This window comes from Rhinatrema bivittatum, chromosome 4 (genome assembly GCF_901001135.1).
Source record: "Rhinatrema bivittatum chromosome 4, aRhiBiv1.1, whole genome shotgun sequence".
Taxonomy (NCBI): Eukaryota; Metazoa; Chordata; class Amphibia; order Gymnophiona; family Rhinatrematidae; genus Rhinatrema; species Rhinatrema bivittatum.
The window spans coordinates 383,287,074-383,308,331 of record NC_042618.1 but is presented as its reverse complement, the minus strand read 5'-3'; the positions used below and the strand labels follow the sequence as shown (position 1 = coordinate 383,308,331).

The 21,258-nt window shown below is 41.7% G+C and overlaps 1 protein-coding gene across 18 annotated transcripts in view; it reads right to left on the bottom strand.

The window, feature by feature from the left end:
* SLMAP (sarcolemma associated protein) overlaps positions 1 to 21,258 on the bottom strand; it is a 362,537-nt gene that overhangs the window by 151,456 nt on the left and 189,823 nt on the right. For all 18 annotated transcript variants that reach the window (XM_029600936.1, XM_029600935.1, XM_029600939.1 and 15 more), the window contains exons 6-9: positions 12,820 to 12,915; positions 12,347 to 12,418; positions 4,547 to 4,687; positions 2,392 to 2,529 (exon numbers count right to left, since the gene is read on the bottom strand). In XM_029600936.1, the coding sequence (XP_029456796.1) occupies positions 2,392 to 2,529; positions 4,547 to 4,687; positions 12,347 to 12,418; positions 12,820 to 12,915 (447 nt within the window). The remainder of the gene's footprint in view (positions 1 to 2,391; positions 2,530 to 4,546; positions 4,688 to 12,346; positions 12,419 to 12,819; positions 12,916 to 21,258) is intronic.

Below are 21,258 nucleotides of genomic sequence, written 5' to 3'. Positions count from 1 at the left end.
CTCTAGTAATATCAGAATAATTTCAGATGTTTTATTTATTTGTGGTTACCATAAAACAAGGTTTATTATAAAAAAAAAAATTCTCAACACAGCATACCTATCCTGTGAAAAAAAACAAACCCAAAAGATAACAAGAGCTCCACAATTTACAACTTGAGCTTCTCCTGAGGTTTCCAAAAATTCACTCTATTCCCTGTCTCTGTTACCCAGTCTCTTCTCTGGGTCGGATTGGAAGGTAATAAGCCTTAACAATAGGTGGCATTGAGTCAGAGGACATCATCAAGATTTCAGAAATATATTTTTTAAATAAATCTAGGTGTTGAATTAAATCCATTATAGGAAAATTTAACCCCCTAAGATTAAATTATCAAAGGGAATTTTCAATATTTCCAATTTTTTTGCATGAATCCATTCTGTAATTATTAGTTCTGTATTAAATTGACTTGAACATTCCAGAGTGTAACAACTCACTTATCTAAATCCTCCAGTTTTTCTTTTTGAGAGGCAAGCGGTTTCAATAACCTGTATATGAGAGTGGATATCCAAAGCTGCATCCACTAAAGAGGAAACCGATTTCTCTAGACTAACCAAAGCAGACCAGAGTCTAAGGTGACAACCGATGGTTGCTCTAATGAAACATGATATATTCATCTCACCACACTTTCACTGCTGGAAGCCTGTAGAAAAGCCTTCGTTACAGCAACCTCCCTTTCCTTCCCACTGGCATCGAGGACTGGATTGGGGAGATCACCAGGATGTCTCTAACAATGAGGCACCTCAATCTCCTACCAAGGACAGAACCTCATCTGGGACACCCGGAAGTCTCATGATAACATGAGACGAAGCTTCCCCAGATGTCACCAAATCAGGTAGACTTTGCAAGCCACACAGCAAAAAAAGAATCGCTCATAGATGGCATTGAACCCTGGAGAGCCAAGAACCCCTTCTCCTCCAGCTTTAAGGATAACTCGGCGTCCAGCAGAGGGGTTGCTTGCTCCATGAATACCTCCACAACAGAACCCACTCCTGGAGATTTCTCAGATGCTGAGCAGAGGAACTCATCAATATTTGGATGGGTCGGATCTATCATAGGTGTTAGCTGAGGGCTACTCCCTGACCTTGCCTTTCCGCTTGGAATGAGACATTGTAATTAGCAAAAATGAAGGAAAATGCTGAGAAGTTTAACCCACATCCTTTGACAGAGCCGCCATTTTGGCTTCCCCCTTAATAGCATTTCACTTGCATAAGATACAAGCAAGAGAGAAGAATGAATGAAGATTTCAGCAGAGGTGGCTTCAACATTATCCTAGGTCAGGCAATGTTATAGATGCCAACAAGTCAGTTTTTAGACATGACATACAACACAAGGGAGGAGAAGGGGGGTCTAAGGAACAATTATAGGGAGAAAATGTCTCTCACCAAGTTTCCCCGAGTATCTTCACATGGTAACCTTGCTGTATAACATCTAGACCAAATATTAGCAAGGAGACCACTATGAAAGGAACGAAAAAGAAAACGGTCATACTGGCTGCATGTCTCCAGGATAAAAAAAAAAAAAAAAAAAAAGTGCCCACCCTTAGCCTCTCCTCTGGGGCTAATGATGGGGGTAGCGATTGTGCCAAATCTTTAGGTGAAGACAACATTCCTGCTGGGGTTATAGGCCAAGAACTAGTTCAAGAACCCATTGCAGCAGGAGACAAATCAAGGAAAATGATTTAAAAAGATTAAGATGACTAACTACAGTTAGATGGACCCCTAAAGATAACAAGAAGGTAATATACTGCTATTTTTATGCCATAACACCCTTTAAATTTGGAGGGTATGCAAAGAGCACATCAAAAAGTGGAAGAGCAAACAAAAATATCAGGGAGAAAAAACTACAATGCACCTTGATTTGTTGCCTATACATATTATACCCTATGAGCTTCAGAAGGACGCTTCCTTTGGCACAATGCAAGCTTTAGGACAAGTACTAGCAGTAAATCAGAGCTCGAGATCATACCCAACGTACGCTGGCTTATGAGCAAGGTTCATGCCTGTCACGGTATGCACAGACCCAACTGGTAATACTACCCTGAGAAGGAGAGTTCAGAAGGAAAGTGATCATACTTACCTTACCACTGGTTTCTTGAATAGAAAACAAAATAATCAGAAAACTTGCTTATAAAATATACCCAAGATTGATGTTACCAAACATGAAATAGTATTTCTGATCTTAACTACCTGATGTGAAGATATTTCTTTGAACACATTAAATATAAATGAAACAGCATTTTTAACACCATTTATGCCCTGTCACATTGTGAAAATGTATATTTCTTGGTATCATCTTGTTTTACAACCATTTAAAAATGTCTACTTTTTTCTGATTTAGATGCAATCCTTTCATACCTTGAGCTTGTCTGAGAGGTCTTTAATTTCATTTACAGCTCCATTATACTTGTTGGCCAGTTCTCTTAATTCCTCTTGAGTTCGTTCATTCATTTCCTTCAGGTGGGTACATTCATCTTCAGTGTTGCTTAAACTTCGCTAAACATTTAGAAGAGAAAAACCCAAAAAAACTTGAAAAGCCTTTAGAGAATTTTAATTTCTGATTTAAACTAAAGACTATTACTGAAGTTTAAAAGCAAAAGGACTTCATTTATGTGATAGGCTTCTTGGTAAATTGTTCTATAAAACTTGATAATTACCTGCGCCTCAAGTTAGATATTCCAAAATTTGACAATTGCTCTTGCAGAAGCACCCTTTAGCAAGGGAAGGATATTTTTAAGAAAATGGAAATTTAGAAAGATAAGTTATATTTGTTTAGTTACTAATTCTTCATTTTTCTTTCAATTTCTAAAGCGATGTGAGGTTCCAGCATGCCTTTAGCATCAGGTAGCACCTTCTGGAACCTGGAAGAGATTGGTAGCTATTACTATTCCACTGTTGTACATAACCTAGTTTTTATGTGCTTGCTTTCCTAGCTCTTGCATCTACAGAGGCACTCTGATACCTGGAAAGGCCTCTGTCTGGTCTTTTCATCTATCAAAAGTGGAGCAAGAGAAACCAAGTCCTTTGGGTCAGCCCATAGCACAAAGGAGGCTCAATTTCAAGTCAGGTGTCTATGGGCTAGTCAGGGTTGAGAAAGCTGGAAGCAATAATGCTCTTGGTCCTGGGGAGGGCCAGCTGGGGTACACATAACCTGGACAAGCGATCTGGTATAGTAGGTATATGGGGGGGGGGGGGGGGAGAAAGGAAAAATGGAGCTAGAAATGCTATTTAAAATGGTACAAGAATATGAAGGAAGCCCCTTTTGAGGAGACCCATTTACAAAGAAAGAAATTAGATAATATGTAGAAGCACAGGGCAGATTCATAATAGTTGAAAAGTCAAGACAAAGCTGAGGTCAGGTATTGTGCAATATTCCAAGCAGCAGCAAACTGATAGGCCTACTTTTTTTTTTTTATCATCTGCAAAACAACTGTTATGCTTTATCATTTTTTGAGTAAAAATGATTTGCTGATTTAAGACCTTACAAAACAGAAATATGAGACAGCCTAGAGTACACATTAAACAGACTTTACCACATATATAATTAGAATTAGAAATAGAAGGGTACATATTCAAAAGCCATTTAGATAGATAACGGGAAAGTTATCCATCTAAATGGCTTAGCTGCATATTTAAAAGGCTTATCCGGCTAGAATTTAGCCGGGTAAGTTGAGGGCGTTCCTGGGGCGGGAGGAGCAGAGTTAGCTGGTTAACCTTAGACGCGCCGTAGCTGGATACTGCATATCCATTTAACTAACTTATGCAGGTATATTTGGCAGCGCGGCTGCACTGCTGAATGTCCCAGTTGTTAGCCGGATATATGTATCCAGTTAACTTAACTAGCCAATCAGTGATTGAATATTTACTCCCTAATCTGGGATAAAGTAGCGTGATTGCCATGTTAACCTTTATTTCTGAGGATTCAGGTGCACTAACAAACAAAACCAAAAAATCCATATGGTGACACCTTTTTATTGGACTTTCTGCCTTGGCTTCTTCTTCCCCCAGGTCCATTACCCCTGTTTCATTGTAACTTTTGCCTCTCTTCGCTATGTTAATATTTAAGGATTTTTACCCCCAGTTCCTTGTAAACCGACATGATATGATCTGTATCATGAACGCCGATATAAAAAAAAGCACTAAATAAATAAAAAATGAAAATACATTTCTTAGCTTCTGAATGCTAGTCAAGAAATGTATTGTGCAAGTCCAATGAAAAGGTATCACCTTATATATTTTTATCCGTTACCCTTTATTTTCATGCAAATCTACTCTGGGAATGGTGCTGAAGTATCTCCTATAGGTTCATGTTTTGGCTTTATTGAAGCTTATCTACTTTATTTTATTATTTTACAATCAAGTACTGGTAAATATATTCATGTACCCAAATTTAACAATGAGACTGTTCACAATTACAATGGATATGCTACCAAAGACTTAAGATTTTGTTTCTAACCCCTAAGTCAGGCCTCTTATCTGTTAGAGACTAAGATACTTCAAGTAAATAAAATACCTCCACTTCAGACAGTTTTCTGACCACTTCTATTTTTTCCTGTAGGACCCGCCTCAGGGACTCTTTGGCTGTTGTCTCGTAGTTGTGTTTGTCTTCCTGCAACGCTACCAACTCCTTCCGAATACCATCTTCGGTCTGGTTCTGTAACAAGTTAAAAAAAAAATTGGTGCATGCCAAGTTAGCTGAATTGCACTAAAAGACTTCTTTTCATTTGCATGAATATAAATCAAGGTCAGAAGACATTAGCATGTACTTGTTTAAATAACCATATGCCCACATGTAAATGAGGGAACTGTATGCAAATTAGGCTTTAGTGAGTGCATGGTCAATATATGCTGCTTTCCTTCACATACTATTTATCAAATCCCTCAACAAACTGCAGACAATATTTTGCGCCCACATTTTAACTAACACAACAGCCCAGTGGGAATAACAGCCCAGTACAGATAAGTCGGGTATGGTGATAGCAAATAGTGAAAAGAGCAATGGTGCAGTGAATATGGATTCATAAGATATTCGGCGCTGGATATAGTTGTTTGAAGAAGTTGATTTATTATTTGAACAATTTTTAAAGTGTGGCACACTGACAATAGAAAAATATAAAAAATAACAAAGGTGGAGGAGGTTGGTTAATGATTATATTCTGATAGCACATTACATGGGAGTAATGGCAAAACAACCTTGTATGAAACCTTCCACTCCATCTTTTAAAAATAAAAAAAAATTTTTTGTTTTATATTTAAAGATTATAAGAGTTCATTGAAAAAAAAAAGTTACACACTAGGGTGGTACAGCATTGAATTTATTGTTTAAGGTAACCAGAAAAAATAAAAACCAACTCTTTAAGGGCATACGGATATTTGAGGTGGCTGAGAAGACGTGCCCTGCACTCACCCTCAACCTGAAAATCAAATTGTATGACCTTAGCCATCCTCTGGACAAAATCTGGGAAGTAAAGGTCTTCAGATAGGGATATATTCCTAACTTGTGGTGAAGACAACTCTGAAGGGAGCAGGAGATCAGCTGAGTATTTCTCTTTGGAACAGTAGTCCGCCAACAGATTAAGCAAGGCCCCAGGATTGCTCAGATTCCTAATTCTCTAAAAATGAGAGTTGTAAGGAGCCCTGAAAACATACCAGTCCTAGAGTCAAAAGCTGTGCTGGTCTGAAGCTCAGCTCCTTGGGCCAAAACAAGTTTAGGAGTAGCTTCCCGTTCTAAACCCACTTGACTCGTGTCCAACTCTTATGCCTAATATCTGCTTTTATTTATTTATTTTAGAGCTTTTTTATACCGACTTTCTTGATACAAATCAAATCAAATCAACTTGGTTTACAGAGAACAAAGATCTTAACAATAACAATAAACATTAAACCAAACCTGATGAAGTAAAAAAGTTACAACAAGGGAATACAACTGTTAACTAACTTTCTTTTCTTTTTAACCACTGTTTTGCTTTATGACATACCCCAATTTTCTTTTCCTGTATGTCTGTCTTATTAGATTGTAAGCTCTACTGAACAGGGACTGTCTTTTTTGTATGTTTGTACAGCTCTGCGTATGTTGTGTAGTGCTATAGAAATGTTAAGTAATAGTAGTAGTAGTAGTAGTAATACTTATGCTCACTGTGGACAATGCCAAGACAGGCACAAGCTGCCAGACCAGTGTTTATCTATTTATCTAATTTATAGCCCACTGATCCACAGATCTGCAGATTACAGAGTTACATACACAGTTTTTTTTTTAAACACACATAATATCAAAGACATTAAAAAAAAAAACCAAAAAAACAGAAAATAACCCGAACCTTACAACAGTTAGTTTAATCCTTTATCACCAAATGGCACAAACATGCTCTGTACTGAGAGTGGATCGCTTGAGACACCAAGTGGAGGTGAGTTGCTTGATTCTCAGTTCTCAGTGTGACTGAAATGTTAAGTGAACACCTAGGCAATTCTCTAATTACTAATGGAAGCACTGAGGCCAGCCGCATAGGAGACTAGACCTTGTCCACTGCTCTCTGGAGGCTGCCATCTAAAGTCTCCATCTGCATCACTGAAGACTGGAGCATCTGTGCATAGAAGGCAGATCCCTTTTCAGGATATAGCTGCTTTGGACAATGCAGAATCTCAAAAAGGCATAAAATCACCATTCAGGCTTGGTACCAACTCCTTATTCAAGTATCCAGAGCCCTGGACTCAGCTTCAGTGAGTAAAGCAAGATTCCTTTCTTGACCAAGCAGCTAAAGATCAGTCTCTCTTTGGCACAATCTGGCCACCAGCAGTCGAAAAGGCTCTGAGGTCTTTGTTTGAGCCTTCAATTCCAGTTTCAAGGAACTGAACTTTAGTTCATCAGCAAGGAAAGCTCACAGCCAAACTTTTAAAAAAGTTAAAAATTCTGGGTGACGACATTGTGCAGAGATCCTATTTGAAGTCATCATGGTTTTGCCATAAATGTTTGTAACACAAAACTTTGTGATGATCAGTAATGGACATCTGTTTGCACCTGGGACAGAACTTGAAGTCACTGAACTGCTTCTCAGACGCTGTGTGGAAAATTAATGAGGTGAAATTAAATTTTCCTTTCAACAGGAGACAGTATGAAGGTAAGTAAAAGTGTTTGGCCTGCTTGTGTGGCCACACTGAATACAGAAAGACGGGCTGGTTAAGCAAAATGACAAAGGAAGTAAAAACTAATTCATGCCAAAAAAACCCCCCCAACTAGGGCAATACCGAGAGGTGTTGGAGGTGGCAGAAGAAACGAAGCAAGAAGAAGCAGTTCTAGTTATCTGCAGAGCTGCAAGAAGAAACATACCGGAGGGTCTCAGTGGACAAGACAAACTGAAGGGAGCCAGAGAGCTGATGCAGAAGGGGGAACTACTGTATATTTATTTATTTGCAGGTTTTATATACTGACATTCGTTTAGTAACATCACATCGGTTTACAATTAACATAACGACTAGCAACAGTGCTTTACAACTGAACTAGATAGAATAATATCAAAGAAAAAAAACAGGGCTAATTACAACTAAGGAACAGTTGAAGGATTTAGAAAGTACACGCTAGTGATTAAGTAGCAGAGCAAAGCGCATTTAAGTAAAGTGATAAAAATACAAGTTGCAAAAAATATAAACAGAAGGATTGTTAAGTATCAGACGGTAATGGGAAAATCAAGGCGGAAGGGGAGCAGGCTGGTTGCGAGGAAGGAACAAATGTAATAGAAATATAGACAAATATGTTATATTACAGAGCGGGATGGTAATATATGTTACAAATATGAGCAAATGATTGCAGCTATAGCGGTTGGAAGATTATTAAGGCTTTGGTAACGAATGGAAGGCTGCGAGGAGTTACAGGGGGGAAATGTCTATTACTGTTATGAGGTTGAAAGAGCATTAGGTAAAAGCTTGTAAGAAGAGCCATGTTTTAAGTTTTTGTTTAAACTTTTTTGGGCATGACGGAGGTCAGGGGGCATATTGTTCCAGTTTGAAGGCCCGGCTATAGACATGGCATGTTTTCTAGTTTTTTTTTTTTGTTTTTTTTTTTTTATTTATCACCTTTTATCAATTACAAACAAAGATAACTTTGCTTAGAAAAACAAGAGTGCATATCAAAGAAAGATTTTTTCTGAAATTATCCCAATACAGTGGCATAAATATATAGAAATACTCTCTTTCTACTTGCGGTAATACGGGGGGGAAAACACACAAGAAATATAGGGGAGAAAAAGGAAATTATAATACTTAATCACATCAAGCTACCCTGACTTCCATATTCTAGTGGGAGGCAGGTCTGAGGGCTCCTGGGAGTATGGCAGGGTTGCTAGCTTCCTAGAAATATCACTGACACTGTCTGCTATTCCTCTGGGAACTCCTCTGGAACTCCTGCAGCATTTCAAATCATCGAAATGGCCAAACTACAGCGACCCACGACCCTTGGCCCTCTTGATGATTTGAGCTGTGTCGTGCTTTTTCAGGGGGGAGGGGCAGGGGAGCGCCATCTCATCCTTCGCTTCAGGCAGCAATTTGTCTTGAGTACTCCTGGCTGCAGGAGAGATATGATACAGACCTTCAGATACCTAAAATGTTTCAATGATGTATGGACTTCAAACCTTTTCCATTGGTGGGAAAACAAAAGAACTAGGGGTCACAAAATGAAACTCCAGGGGAGACGACTCAGAACTAATGTCAGGAAATATTTCTTCATGAAGAGGGTGATGGAGGCCTGGAATGACCTTCCAGAGGAGGTGGTGAAGAAGAAAACAGTCAAAGAATTAAAAGTGGCATGGGATAAACACTGTGGATCTCTAAAGGCTAGAAGACAGAAATGAGATAAGTGTGCAAGGGGGTAACTTGCTGGTACGGCGATTACTACCCTTAGAAGGTGGCATGGAGATTACTACCCTTAACCAATTTGCTTTGAGGCTTTTAATGCAATTGCAAAATTGCTCCCAACAGATGGCAGGAGGGAGAGAGGAATTGGATTCAGACGACAACAGGGGGCCCCAACCTCCATGGTTTGGGATACTGATACGCAGACATAAGTGAAAAACCAAAGGACTGCGTCTACGGCCAAGTCCTAAAGGAACAAAGAAAGCATTTATGGGGGGTAATTTGCTGGTGCGGTGGTTACTACCCTTAACCAATAAAACTTCATATTTTTGATGCAACTCCAACATTGCCTCTACTTCAACAGCAGGGGGAAAGGGGTATTGGATTCAGATAGCTACCAACGAGGGCCCCGACTTTTACGGTCAGGGGAACTGATAAGCATGGGGTAATCTGCACACAGCAGCAGTTACTACCCTTAACAGAAGGCATGGGATTACTACTCTTAACCAATAAGCCTTGATGCTTTTAATGCAACTGCAATATCACTCTTTGCTTCGAAGAAGGAGAGTGGGGGTGGAAGGAAGAGGAATTTGGATTCAGGGAGAACCAACATGAACTATGACTTTTTTTTTTTATTATTATTTAACTGTCTGGACATTAAGGAAAAAACACAAGACTGCTTCTACGCCAAGTCCATAAGCAAAGCATGTTAAGCAGCACTGACTGATACATGGGGGTAACCTGTACAGCATGGCAGACACTACCAGGGGATGCTTGCTGGGCAGACTAGATGTACGGTCCCTTTTCTGCTCTCATGTCTCTATGTTAAAGATGCAACTTCCGCTACAAGCAAGTTTAAATAAATAAATAAATAAATAAAGCCAGCAGCTCAACAACTTGGCCCTTTTTGCTGCCAAACCTCTCTCTGCTAACCACCGCTGCTGCTGGGCAGCCAGGACCGTCCTTCTCTTGTCACTGGTGCCGTGTGGTGTTGCTGCTGCTGCCGCTGCTGCCACAGTCAGTCATCTGCCTGCATGCAGCCAGCGCTGTGAGAACTGCTACCTTGCCTTCTGACAATGCTGCTGGCCTGCCACTGCTGCTGTGCGCGCAGTGTCATGTGTGGGAGTCGAGACCTGCTGTCACCTGACTGCTGCTGTCCAGCTCAACACCACTCCAATCCAAAGAGATGTGCACACCACCAGGATCAGGCATGGGAATGTCTAGGAGAGATGGGGAGCAGCGAGTAGGGGCAGGAGTGAGAGAGAGAGCAAGAGGAGAGGGAGTGACGTGAACAGGGAGAAAAGAGAACAAGGGGGTGGAGTTGAGAGCAGGGAAAAAGAGGAGGGAGAAGAGGCAAAAGACAGTAAGAATGGAGAGAGACTAGGGGACTGAGTGGGGAGGACAGGGCATGGAGCAAACACAATGGGGTGGGAAGGAGCTGAAGATTTTGCTGAAGGAGGAAGCTGCTGGCGGGGGGGGAGGGGGGGGTGTGACTTCTCTGTTCCCACCCCAGCCCCATCTTCAACTATCTCCCCACTGCCTCTTGATCTTTGCCTCTCCCCTCAGTTCCCTTCTCACCTGCCACCAGTCATTTCCTCCTGCTCTTATTATATTGTTTTTGTATTTCTTGTGTATGCAAATTTGTGCAAATAAGGGGGAGGGGAGGGGCACCCCACCTCAGTCGAGTATCCAGTCCTGGTTTGTGGAAAAGTTGGCAACCCTAGCAGAGTGATTTAAGATATTTCTAGGCATGAAATACCTAGTTAAGCTATGCCAAGTTAAGTTGCTGTGGCTTTTACATGTGTAGTGTTGTCAAAGTTGATTTGTTTTATTAAATTGTTAATGTGTGTTATTTTATGCCTGTAGTCTTGTAAACAGCCCAGAACTGTGAATGGAGTGAATACAAATTTTATAAATAAATAAAATAAAAATAGTGCTGATTAGTTAAAAGAAATATTGCAGCTAACAACCTGTGAGTATCCAAATATTTTTCACTTATGACGTGTTTGTATTGCATGGACAATAAAACAGTATTTAAATGTTTTTGTGAGAAAGTCCTTAAAGAAAAGGAATAATTGCAATGCCTGAAAGAGCTGCTGTTAGTTTTTTGTTTTGTTTTTTAGTGGTTAAACTTTTCACTGCCCCTCAAGGGCAAATAACAATCAGCCCAATACAGAACGGCGGCCCCAAAAATAAAAAAATAAAAAAACCCCAAAAAATTCTTTAAAAAAAAAAGAAAAAAATCTGCCCGCTGGTCAGTAGGTTTGAAAACGAATGCTCAATTTTGCCGGCATCTGTTTTCCAAACCTGTGGCTGTCAGTGGGTTCGATAACCGCCGCCGGCAAAATTAAGCGCTGGTTGTCGGACCCGCTGACAGCCGCCACTTCCGCTAATAAGGAGACGCTAGGGATGCGCTAGTGTCCTTAGCAACAAATCGGAAACAAATCCAAATTGCTGATAAGCAAAGAAACACGAAGTGATCAGTGTAAAGCAGCCTTTATTAGAATGAGCCCGCTCTCCCGACACACACCCAGGCCAGTGTCCTGGGCGCGCGATTCAGGAAGCCAAGGTATTCAAATTAGGGCCTGCGGTAAAAAGGAGGCGCTAGGGACACTAGCGCGTACCTAGCGCCTCCTTTTTGAGGGAAGTGGCGGCTGTCAGCGAGTTTGATAGCCGACGCTTAATTTTACTGGCGTCGGTTGTTGAACCCGCTGACAGCCAAGGGTTCAACTGAGCGTCCTGTTTTCAACCCACGGGCCAATATTTTTTTTTTTTTAATCTTTGGGGCCTCAGACTTAATATCGCTATGATATTAAGTCGAAGGGTGTACAGAAAACCATTTTTTTCTGCTTTTCTGTACACTTTCCCTGTGCCGGCCGAAATTAACTTCTGCCTTTGGACAGGAGTTAATTTCTGAAAGTAAAATGTGCGGCTTTGCTGCACATTTTACTTTCTGTATCGCGCGGGAATAACTAATAGGCCCATCAACATGCATTTGCATGTTGCAGGCGCTATTAATTTGGGGGGGGGGGTGTTTGGCGCACATTTTCCACGCGCTATTACCCCTTACTGTATAAGGGTTAAAATTAGCGCGTTGAAAACGCACGGCCAAACGGGGGCTAAAGGTGCGCTCAGCCGAGCGCACCATACTGAATCAGCCCGTAAGCCGGATAACTTGGAAGCAGTCCGCCAGTGGGGACTTTCACATCCTGCCATTTGTCCAGCTAAGTCTGAACTTGGATAGATAAATGGCACTGAACATCAACCTGTAATTGTTTTGCACATTTTGAAACTGTAAAGCAAAAATCAAGTGTTTTTTTCAATAAAGGAAACAGACAAACCAGATTTCTTACCTTCCTAATTACATACATTCCATTGTTTCTCTGTAAATACAATGCTGACTGACACACATACGTAACCATAAAGAAGAAAAACACTGCTGCATATTGTTGAGCCAGATTGCGATACCTACTTTTGAACATGCTTGCAACTGATTTCCCATAACTTCTAATCTTGATAGCAGCCTATCTTCAGCTATTAAAGCCTGTTGGTAAAAGCAAACCACTTAGAGAAAAACATAAGAAAAATATGGCAAAATATTTTAAAATCGAACTAAAGAGCAATTCCAAAATGTATAAACTGAAAAGCAATATTAGTCCACGTCCTAAAATGTGACAATAAATAAAAGACTGGCTTTCAATTACACTCTACTGTTAGGTTTAATGCAAAGGTTTATGCACAATTTTATGAAAAACCTTTCTGTTATAATTGTCCACTCAAGAGTAAATTAGGTGCAAACAAGTAAATGGTCTGTTCTGGCAAATGCTGGCCTTTTACTTGGACATATTTCAAATAACCAATCTGATGCTATATGATGACTAAAGTGATCTACCGTGCACCATGTTGAGTACAAGTCTGCAAAGGATTACAAAGGCCTGCCAATACCTGCCAGCTAGTATTTGAAGCCTCCTGGGTGCAGGCTAGTAGCCGCTGAAGGGTGGCCAACTTTTGTTCCAACATCTGTTCCCGATGTAAGGCCTCCTACAAAAATATCATTAAAAGAAAAGGGTACATTCAGAATGAGAATCTGTAAAACTGCAAGTGCACTGCTGGGCTGCCAAAGAGCAGTACGACAGTATATACAAATATCCAGTCACAAAAAAATTCCAAGACTTACTATGTCATAGCATATAAATGTAAGCTGTGCCTTTATATTGATACTCCATGTTTGTCACTCTCAGAGCCCCTTCAGTAGCCATAAGACTTAGAGAGCCAGGCTTGAAGGAAATCATATTCAAAAATCTTAAATTCTGATTATCAACTTAACCATAATGAGCACCAAGAGAGCTACAAATTGAGTATTACTGCTTTAAAAATAGCTGTTAAGAAAAAGATATATTTTGGACAGCTGGGAAGTGGGAAACAGTATAGGCAAGAGACCATCAATTCTTTTTGTGATCATATACAAGAATATCCCTATGGGGAGCTGATGAAGGGCTCCCTAATTTCCTTTGGGGGCGCTTATATAGTTCCTGGATGGCTTTTTTTTCTTCTGTTTGTCTCCTGCAGAAAGCAAGTTTGCTTATTATAAACAGTGTTTTCCATAGGTAGCAGGATGAATTAGCCATGATCTGCAGTAGTGCGCCCCCTGGCGGCACTGGACAGACCCGGCTCTCCGTGCTAATAGAGCTTTCAGTTCTACTGGGTATGCGCAGGAGTTCCCATGTGGGCATCATTAGCAAAACTCCTCAGTCCTTTCTAAGCAACAGGATGAAGTAAGAGTCTGCTATCCAGGGAGGTGGGTGTGCATCTCTTGGCTAATTCATCCTATGTAAAACACCAGATTACAGTAAGCAAACTTGCTTTTTTCCATCAATAAACAGGGCTGAATTAGCCATGATATGTGGGGAGTCCCATAGCTGAGGGTTACAGTAACTTGTGTTACCAGTTAAATTTCCCATAGATATATCTATATATAGATATAGCTATCTCAAAACAAAGTCCCAACTCTATTATACAAATAACTTCTATATTTAAAAATCACAATTGAAACCATTTTCACCAAGAAAACCTTTAATCAAACCTTCTATTTTTTTATTAAAATCAAATAGAAACCTTACCTCTCTAAAACCCATTTGCTTCTACATAGACACATACCTAGTGCACATCCACAGCACAATAAAATCTATACCTATGCAAAATAGTATCACACCCTCAGCAACAATACTAATTGTATCCCTAATTTTGCAACAGAATATCCACAAAAAAAAGTTACCCCAATCAAAAAAAAAAAACCCCACTGAGTTTGTCCACCTTTTAGAACATTTACCAAACAAAAAAAAAAAGGTCTTTCATTAAACTTTGTTTTGCTATAGATAATACTTCTTTGGGGCCCAATCCACATTTTTTGCAGATGTCTTCGATGGGCACGCCCCTTAGATGCACTATAGATGCAGCAGTTGCATGTACCTGCTGAGCTCTGACCAGTCTTAGCAGAGCAAGGTCAGCTGCTGTGTAACAATGTTTAATGCAGCAAGTTATCCAATTTAAGAGTCCTCTTGGATACCGCTAAACTCATTCTGTTAGAGTTGTAAGCGACAAACAGTCTTTCTATGTGATTGTGTGCGACATTTAATGTACATCAAAGCTTGTTTGCAACCAAGCGTATGGAGGAGTCTTTCGCCATCATGTGCATGAGGTTTTGAACAGAAAGTGGGGAAAGGTAATAGTCTGATTTAAGTGGAAAGCGCAGATCACCTTCAGATGAAACTTAGGATGCATTCGCAACACAACTTTGTTGTGAAAGAATTGCAGGTAGGGTGGAAGGTGAACCAGTAACTGAAGTTCGCATTGCAGCGTGCAGATGTGACCACAAATAGAAAAAGTACTTTCCAGGTCAGGTATTTGAGAGAGGCTGACTCAAGTGGTTCGAAAGGGGCCTTCATGAAAGTAGCGAGGACCACACTGATGTCCCAGGCACCGGGGGCTTTGTGACCCGTGGATGAAGTCGTAAAAGCCCCTTCATGAACTTGGATACCAGAGGGTGAAAAGAAATGTCCATTTTCTTGCAATATGCCGCTATGGCACTCAGGTGGACTGACAGAGGAAATTGCCAGACCAGATTTTGATAACTAGAGCAACTAACTGAGTAGCATTAAAGGTCCACAGTGCAATATACCACTGTGCATAGTATTTCTTTTGAAGGTGCAGTTTCAACATGCTGAAGCCTTCTGAGCTGAAAGAACTTCCTGAACTAGTTCTGGGAGAATTAACTCAGGACTAAGCACTCAACATCCGTGCCATGAGGTGAAGTGATGGCAGCATGAAGTATAAGCAGGTTCCCCCATCCCGAGTAAGTATAGTGGGGTTATCTCCAAGTGTAATAGGAAGTTTGACAGATAAGAGAACTAGATAAGTGAATTATGGCTGTTTGGGCCAAGCAGGAGCTATCAGTATCATTTTGGCTTAGTCCTGGATAAGCTTCTAAATGGGGTGAGCGATGAATGGGAGGAGAAAAAAAAAAAAAGAAGAGTACACCACCTTCTCCCCAGAGTAGAAGGAAGGCAGCTGTAAAGTATTGAGCAGAAGCAATCCAGCTTCTTGTTGGCCTCTGTGGCAAACAGATCTAATCCACAGTGTTCCCCAGTGATAGAACAGATTGTTGATTACTGTCTGGACCAGTGACCATTCATGGAGGTGGAATACTCTGCTGAGTCTGTCTGTCTATGTGTTGTTGAAACTGCCAATGTATGTCACTTGCAGTGTAATACCGCCCACTGCCAGATCTGTAAGGTCACTTGGCAGAGACTCCAAGAGCCTGTGCCTCCTTGCTTGGTCAAGTAGTATAAGCCCAGAGTTCCAGCAGGTTGATCCGTAGCAGACACTCCTGCCCTTACTAAAGTCCTTGTGTGTTGAAGGGCCTGTGTGAGCCCCAAACCCCCCCCCCCCCCAAAATCCATCTTCGAGGCATCCAAGCCTAGGATCGACTGATGAAGGGCTGGGTGTAATGGTTCACCAGTTTCAAAACAGCATGGATCGAGCCACCAATGAATCTCCTGTGCCATCTCAATGGTCACAGTAATTCTGGGATGGAGAGGTTGGAGATGATAGTTCCATTGGGTCCACAACCCCTACTGGATCCATTGCATGTACACCCATGTGAACAGCACCATGTGTATAGCTGCTGCAAGATGACCCAGCAATTTGAGAATGTGGTGAGCCGTCGTGTCAGAAGATTGAAGCAGTGAGGCAGCCACTCTGCAAATGTGCGCTATCCTGTTTGGGGGCAGAATTGCTTTTGCCAGAGTTGTATCTATGAGTACCCCTATGAATTGTAGTCTCTGCATAGGGACTTCTTGAAGTTGACTAGGAATCCTAGCGACTGAAGGCGGCCAATAGTGGAGTGCATATGACCAAGCAGGGAATCTTGTAAGCGGGCCACTATGAGCCAGGTAAGGGAAAACTTAGATCCTCCATCATCTGAGGCAGGTGGCAACCACTGCCAAACATTTCATGAAGATTCTCAGGATTGAGGAGTGGCCAAACAGGAGTAACTTGTATTGGTAGCAGTGGTCGGCCAATTTGAAGCAGAGGAAATGCTAGAAAGATGGGTGGATAGGAATGTGAGCATACGCATCTTTCAAGTCCAGCAAGCACATCCAGTTGTTGGGCTGAAGAAAAGGGAGGATAGTCCCCAGGGAGAGCATCTGGAACTTCTCTTGGTGGATGTGTTGATTGAGGTTCCGTAGGTGCAATATAGACGTAACCCCCCCCCACCCCCACCCATTTTCTCGAGGATGAGAAAGTACAGCGAATAGAACCCTTTGTGGATGGCAGAGAGAGACACACACCTCCACGATTGCATTTTGTTGAAGTTGCAGGGCCTCGAGGGTCAAAGAGAGTTTGGGATGTATTGGCTGGAGGGATTGCCATATTGATAGTTGGCGGTCGCGAGATGAAACTTAGGAAATACCTGTGCTCCACAATACTCAACACCCACTTCGTTGCTGGTAATCAGTTGCTAGGCTGGAAGGAAGAAATTGATCCTTCCTCCTACTCAAGAAGTCTAAGCTGGGAACAAGGAGGTCAAAAACTGGGCCCCAGTTTAGAAGGCTGTTCTTGCTGTAGCTGCTTCTGTTGGCAGCATTCTCTGTGGCGATGTCGGGAGATTGGACCGTGAGAAGTCTGTCTGGCCTATGACAATGGGGGAAAGTCTATACTGGTGATAGAGTCTGCAAAACTTCCTAGGATAGTAAGACTTCTTATAGGAGAAGTATGGCTATCAGGTGCATTGTCTGATGTTGAGAAGGACTGCACAGCCACATTTTGCTCCTTAATTTGAGAATTTCTCAGAGCTTTTCACCAAAGAGGATGTCCTCAAGAGATGGAAGATCGAACAGTTTTTCATGTATGCTTTCCTGAATGGAGATAACGTGCAACCAAGCCATGTGGCAAGTGACTATGGAGGCAACCAATATACGAGCGGTGTGGTTGAAGGCCTCCTACACAGAATATAGCAAGTGGCGTTCGGCTTTCTCCATGCAAAGGAGTGGAGGTGATGGGCTCCCCGGCTCCCCCCCCCCCTAAGGAACGGCTTCAAGCTCTGGATGCACTCAAATATACTGGACCATGTAGAATTGATGTTGGGTTATCTGGGTCAAGAGCTTGGACCCTCTCATCTAGTAGACTGTTATCCTTCCCTGGTGGGGAGTTTGAGTGGAGAAGGGCTTTTTTTTTTTTTGCTCTCTTCATAGCCGATTCCATGGCCACCGAGTTGTGGGGCAGCTGGATGACCCCATACCCGGTGGCCTTCATGTGGAGTTTCAGATCCAATTTCTGGACCATCACTGGTCTTGAAAAGGGGGTCTCCCAAATCTTTAGCAGAAGAGTATCCAGTACATTATGCATGTGTAGAGCCTAGATTCTGACGGGATATCCAAGATTTTAAGAATACCCATATCCTTCCGAACCTCCACTTTAAGTGCAGCCTCCATCTTTGCCATAAAATGGAAGTATGTCAGATCCTCCAGTGAAGAAGAGTGGTTCTGCAGCTCCGGGGCTGGCTCTGAAGGGATGCCCGTCGAGCTGCTTGAGTAATATCCAGGCGAAACAGGTTCAGACCAAGCGGATGAAGGTGACCTGTGAGGGCTCTGTGGAGAAGGAAGCAGAGATATTGGAGCAGGGGGGAGGGGGTCAAAGGTGGTGCCCCTGGTCTGATCTTTTCTGGAGAAACTGGTACAAATGGGTAGGCTGGAGGAAAAGTCGGAGGTTCCAGCACTGGGAACAGTGAGGAGGAGGAGGAATGAACAAGGTCTATATTTTGATCCATTGCCAGATGAGAACATTGTCCAGAGGTCAATGGAGTGGTGTCTTTCTCTGAAACTAGCATGGCTTCTCCCTCCAGTGATGGCAATGGGAGGAATGAATACAGTGGGTTTGGATTTAGAAGAGTGAGGCCCTGAGAAAACAGGTGCAGCACCGGGAGGGCTCAAGTGATGGGCAGCAGCAGATGCAGTGACAAGCTGCCCCATGGAAGAGGTGGAGTTGTATATCTCTGCGTGGGTTGCATAGCCGTGAAAATATTGTTGGCTGTCTCTACTCCCGAGTGCCCTGGGAGCACTGGTTAGTGTATGCCCTGTGGCTGTGAGCCCCTGCACACCATGGAGCATGGCAAAGGAGAGTAAAGATCCAGTTCGCTATCCGAACTGGTAAAGATAAGCAAAGCGGGCTCAGAGGGTCATGGTCAAGGGGCTAGTTCACTGTCAGCAGCTAGAATGGGATGAGCCAATGTTGAAGCCAGCTTGGGATGCACTGTGGCTTTGAGTTGCTTTGAGTGGAGTTTCTTTTGCATCGATGGAGTCAAAGGATGTGTTGAGGGCGTTGACTTTGTTGAGGCATGGGTCTGTGCTCCGGAGTGCACTGATGCTCTGGTTCCCAATACCTTCAAGCACGTCATGCATTGATTGAGTTGGCGCCTCCTGCTTTGGGTGCTTCAACGTCAAGTGCGTCAGGTGGCTCAACGCAGAATGCATCAAGGGGTCCTTGGGTTGGTGCTGCGTCCAGGATTTGGTCGTTTTTGTGGGTGCAGATCTCACATGCTTCAAGTGCATCAAGTCCTTCCTGTGTTTCGATTTAGGAGTCGCCTGGCCCTTTCCTCTGAAGCACCTCAATGTGGCGTCGAAGTTGCCTGGCTCCTAGAGTTGCTGATGCCAAAGGACTTACCTCTTGCTACCCCCTGATGTCGAGGAAGAGCTGCGCTGGAGTAGGAGTTGGAGGAAATCGATCTTCGCTGCTTTTACACACTGCGCCTGTGGAGACATGCATCCACAGGGTGGGCAGTTGGCCTGGTCATGCTGCAGACCCAGGCAAAAGTAGCAGTGGTCATGCCCATCTGCCAGTGACATCATTTGGCCACAAGAACAGTCCTTGAAACCACTGGCAGCTCTTTTTGCTATCTTAACACCTTTCTTTTTTTTTTTTGTATCCCAGTATCAGGAGAATATCACTGAAAAGTGCTTTTTGGGGCTCGCAGAGTAAGGGAAAATAATTTGGTGACAGTACCTGAAAAGATTTGACACAAGAAATCACTGTCCTTTCAGAGCGTGGACAAAAAACGATTGAGGAGCTATGACTACACCCAGCAGGAATTCCCGCACATGCCCAATAGAGCTCAATGCTCTATTAGCTTGGAGATACAGTTCCATCCAGTGCCACCAAGGGGTGCACTACCACACATCATGTCTAATTGAGCCCTGCTTATCGACTGAAAACCAGTGCATAGCAGAATTGATGAACCAGATTCATAGAATATGTTTCATAGTAATTGCCCTTACCAAAAAAAAAAAAAAAGCTCTCCATTTGCTCTAAAAAACTAGTGAAACAAAATATCAGTTCAATGAATTTTGTTTAAGGAATATTAACCTACAATCTTCTTCATTATTCAGTGATTACCCACAATTTAAGTAGCTGCAGCACAGGTGCATTGAGCCACTAGTCATTTCAACCAGCATGCTATTTGTTAACCTGCTTTCCTACTATATAGGATTTAAAATGGCAAATATATTTTCATGAAAACATACAAACCCAATCTAAAAATTAGGAATAATCTATACATATCAATCCTGCTAAAAATAAAAAAATACCCCCCCCCCCCCGAAACTCCAACAGCCATTCTAATCTATACCACCCCACCTTTCTCACTTCATTATCCCTAAAAATAAAAAAAATATATTTATAATTCCTGCTAACCTATCCACAATTTCACTACACATAACTAACCTACTTCTTGGCTCAATGAAGTAAATGCTTGCTCAAAGAGTCTCTCCTTCTACTTTTTTCTGAATGTCAAGTAACTACCCCCTTCTCGAACATAAAGCAGTCACTCAGCATACATGCTACAGTAAAAGTCAACTGATCCTATATACAACATGGGGGGAAAAAAAGAATCTTATAAATCAGGCCCTAAACCTATATACAGGTAATTTACAAACAATTTTGGTCTGTCATGGTTTGTGAACATATGTAAATCACACCAGGATTTTAAAAAATGCAGTTTAATCTCAACAATCCAAAGCAGATGCATTATAACAAATAAGCAAGGTCTGCTTATTTATTTAAAATGATTTATAAACTGTTTTATTTGGTTTGATTTAATGTTTTTTACTACATTTTTATTTCTTCTTAGCATTGTTTTATTGTACACTGTTAAGATTGTTTACAGACTGAGTATAAAAAAGTGATAAATAATTAAACTGCTTTCCCAGCTAAATAAGTTGTTTAAAGTGGTGTATAACAATGGTGGACATTTCACAATAAGATAATAAAAACAATCCATCTCATCATCAGTACAAAACAGCACAGTGAGCTTTCATAAAACATTAATTCTCCTCAGTATCTACCAGGTCTTCAGTTTTTTCCAAAATTGTAATAAATCATGTTTCTCCCTGATCTCCAATGGGAGCCCATTCTATTCTGGAGCCTAAAATGTCAAAATGGTTTAACAGACGGTAACAGTAAGTAAAAATGATGCTGAAATCTTTGCTGTTTTCCATAATAACCGGTTTCACATATGCAGTGGACATCTATTCAATATTGTACTTTAAAAGCTAAAACTAGCATCAAACTTACAAGATCTTACAGGGAGCCAATGCAATTTCTTTAGAAGTGGACCTGCAGGATCACATCTTGAACACCCCATCACCCCTCTCACAGCTATATTCTGTATGATTTGAAGATGTCTAATCAATACTCTGAGTAAGCCCCAGTAGATACCATTACAGTAATTCATAGTTGTCATTACCAGGGCATAGGCTGCCGAGTTCAGAGCTTGTCCCTCCAAGTATGGCTTCAACTGCTGAACCACTCTTATAAATCGTATCACCTTAG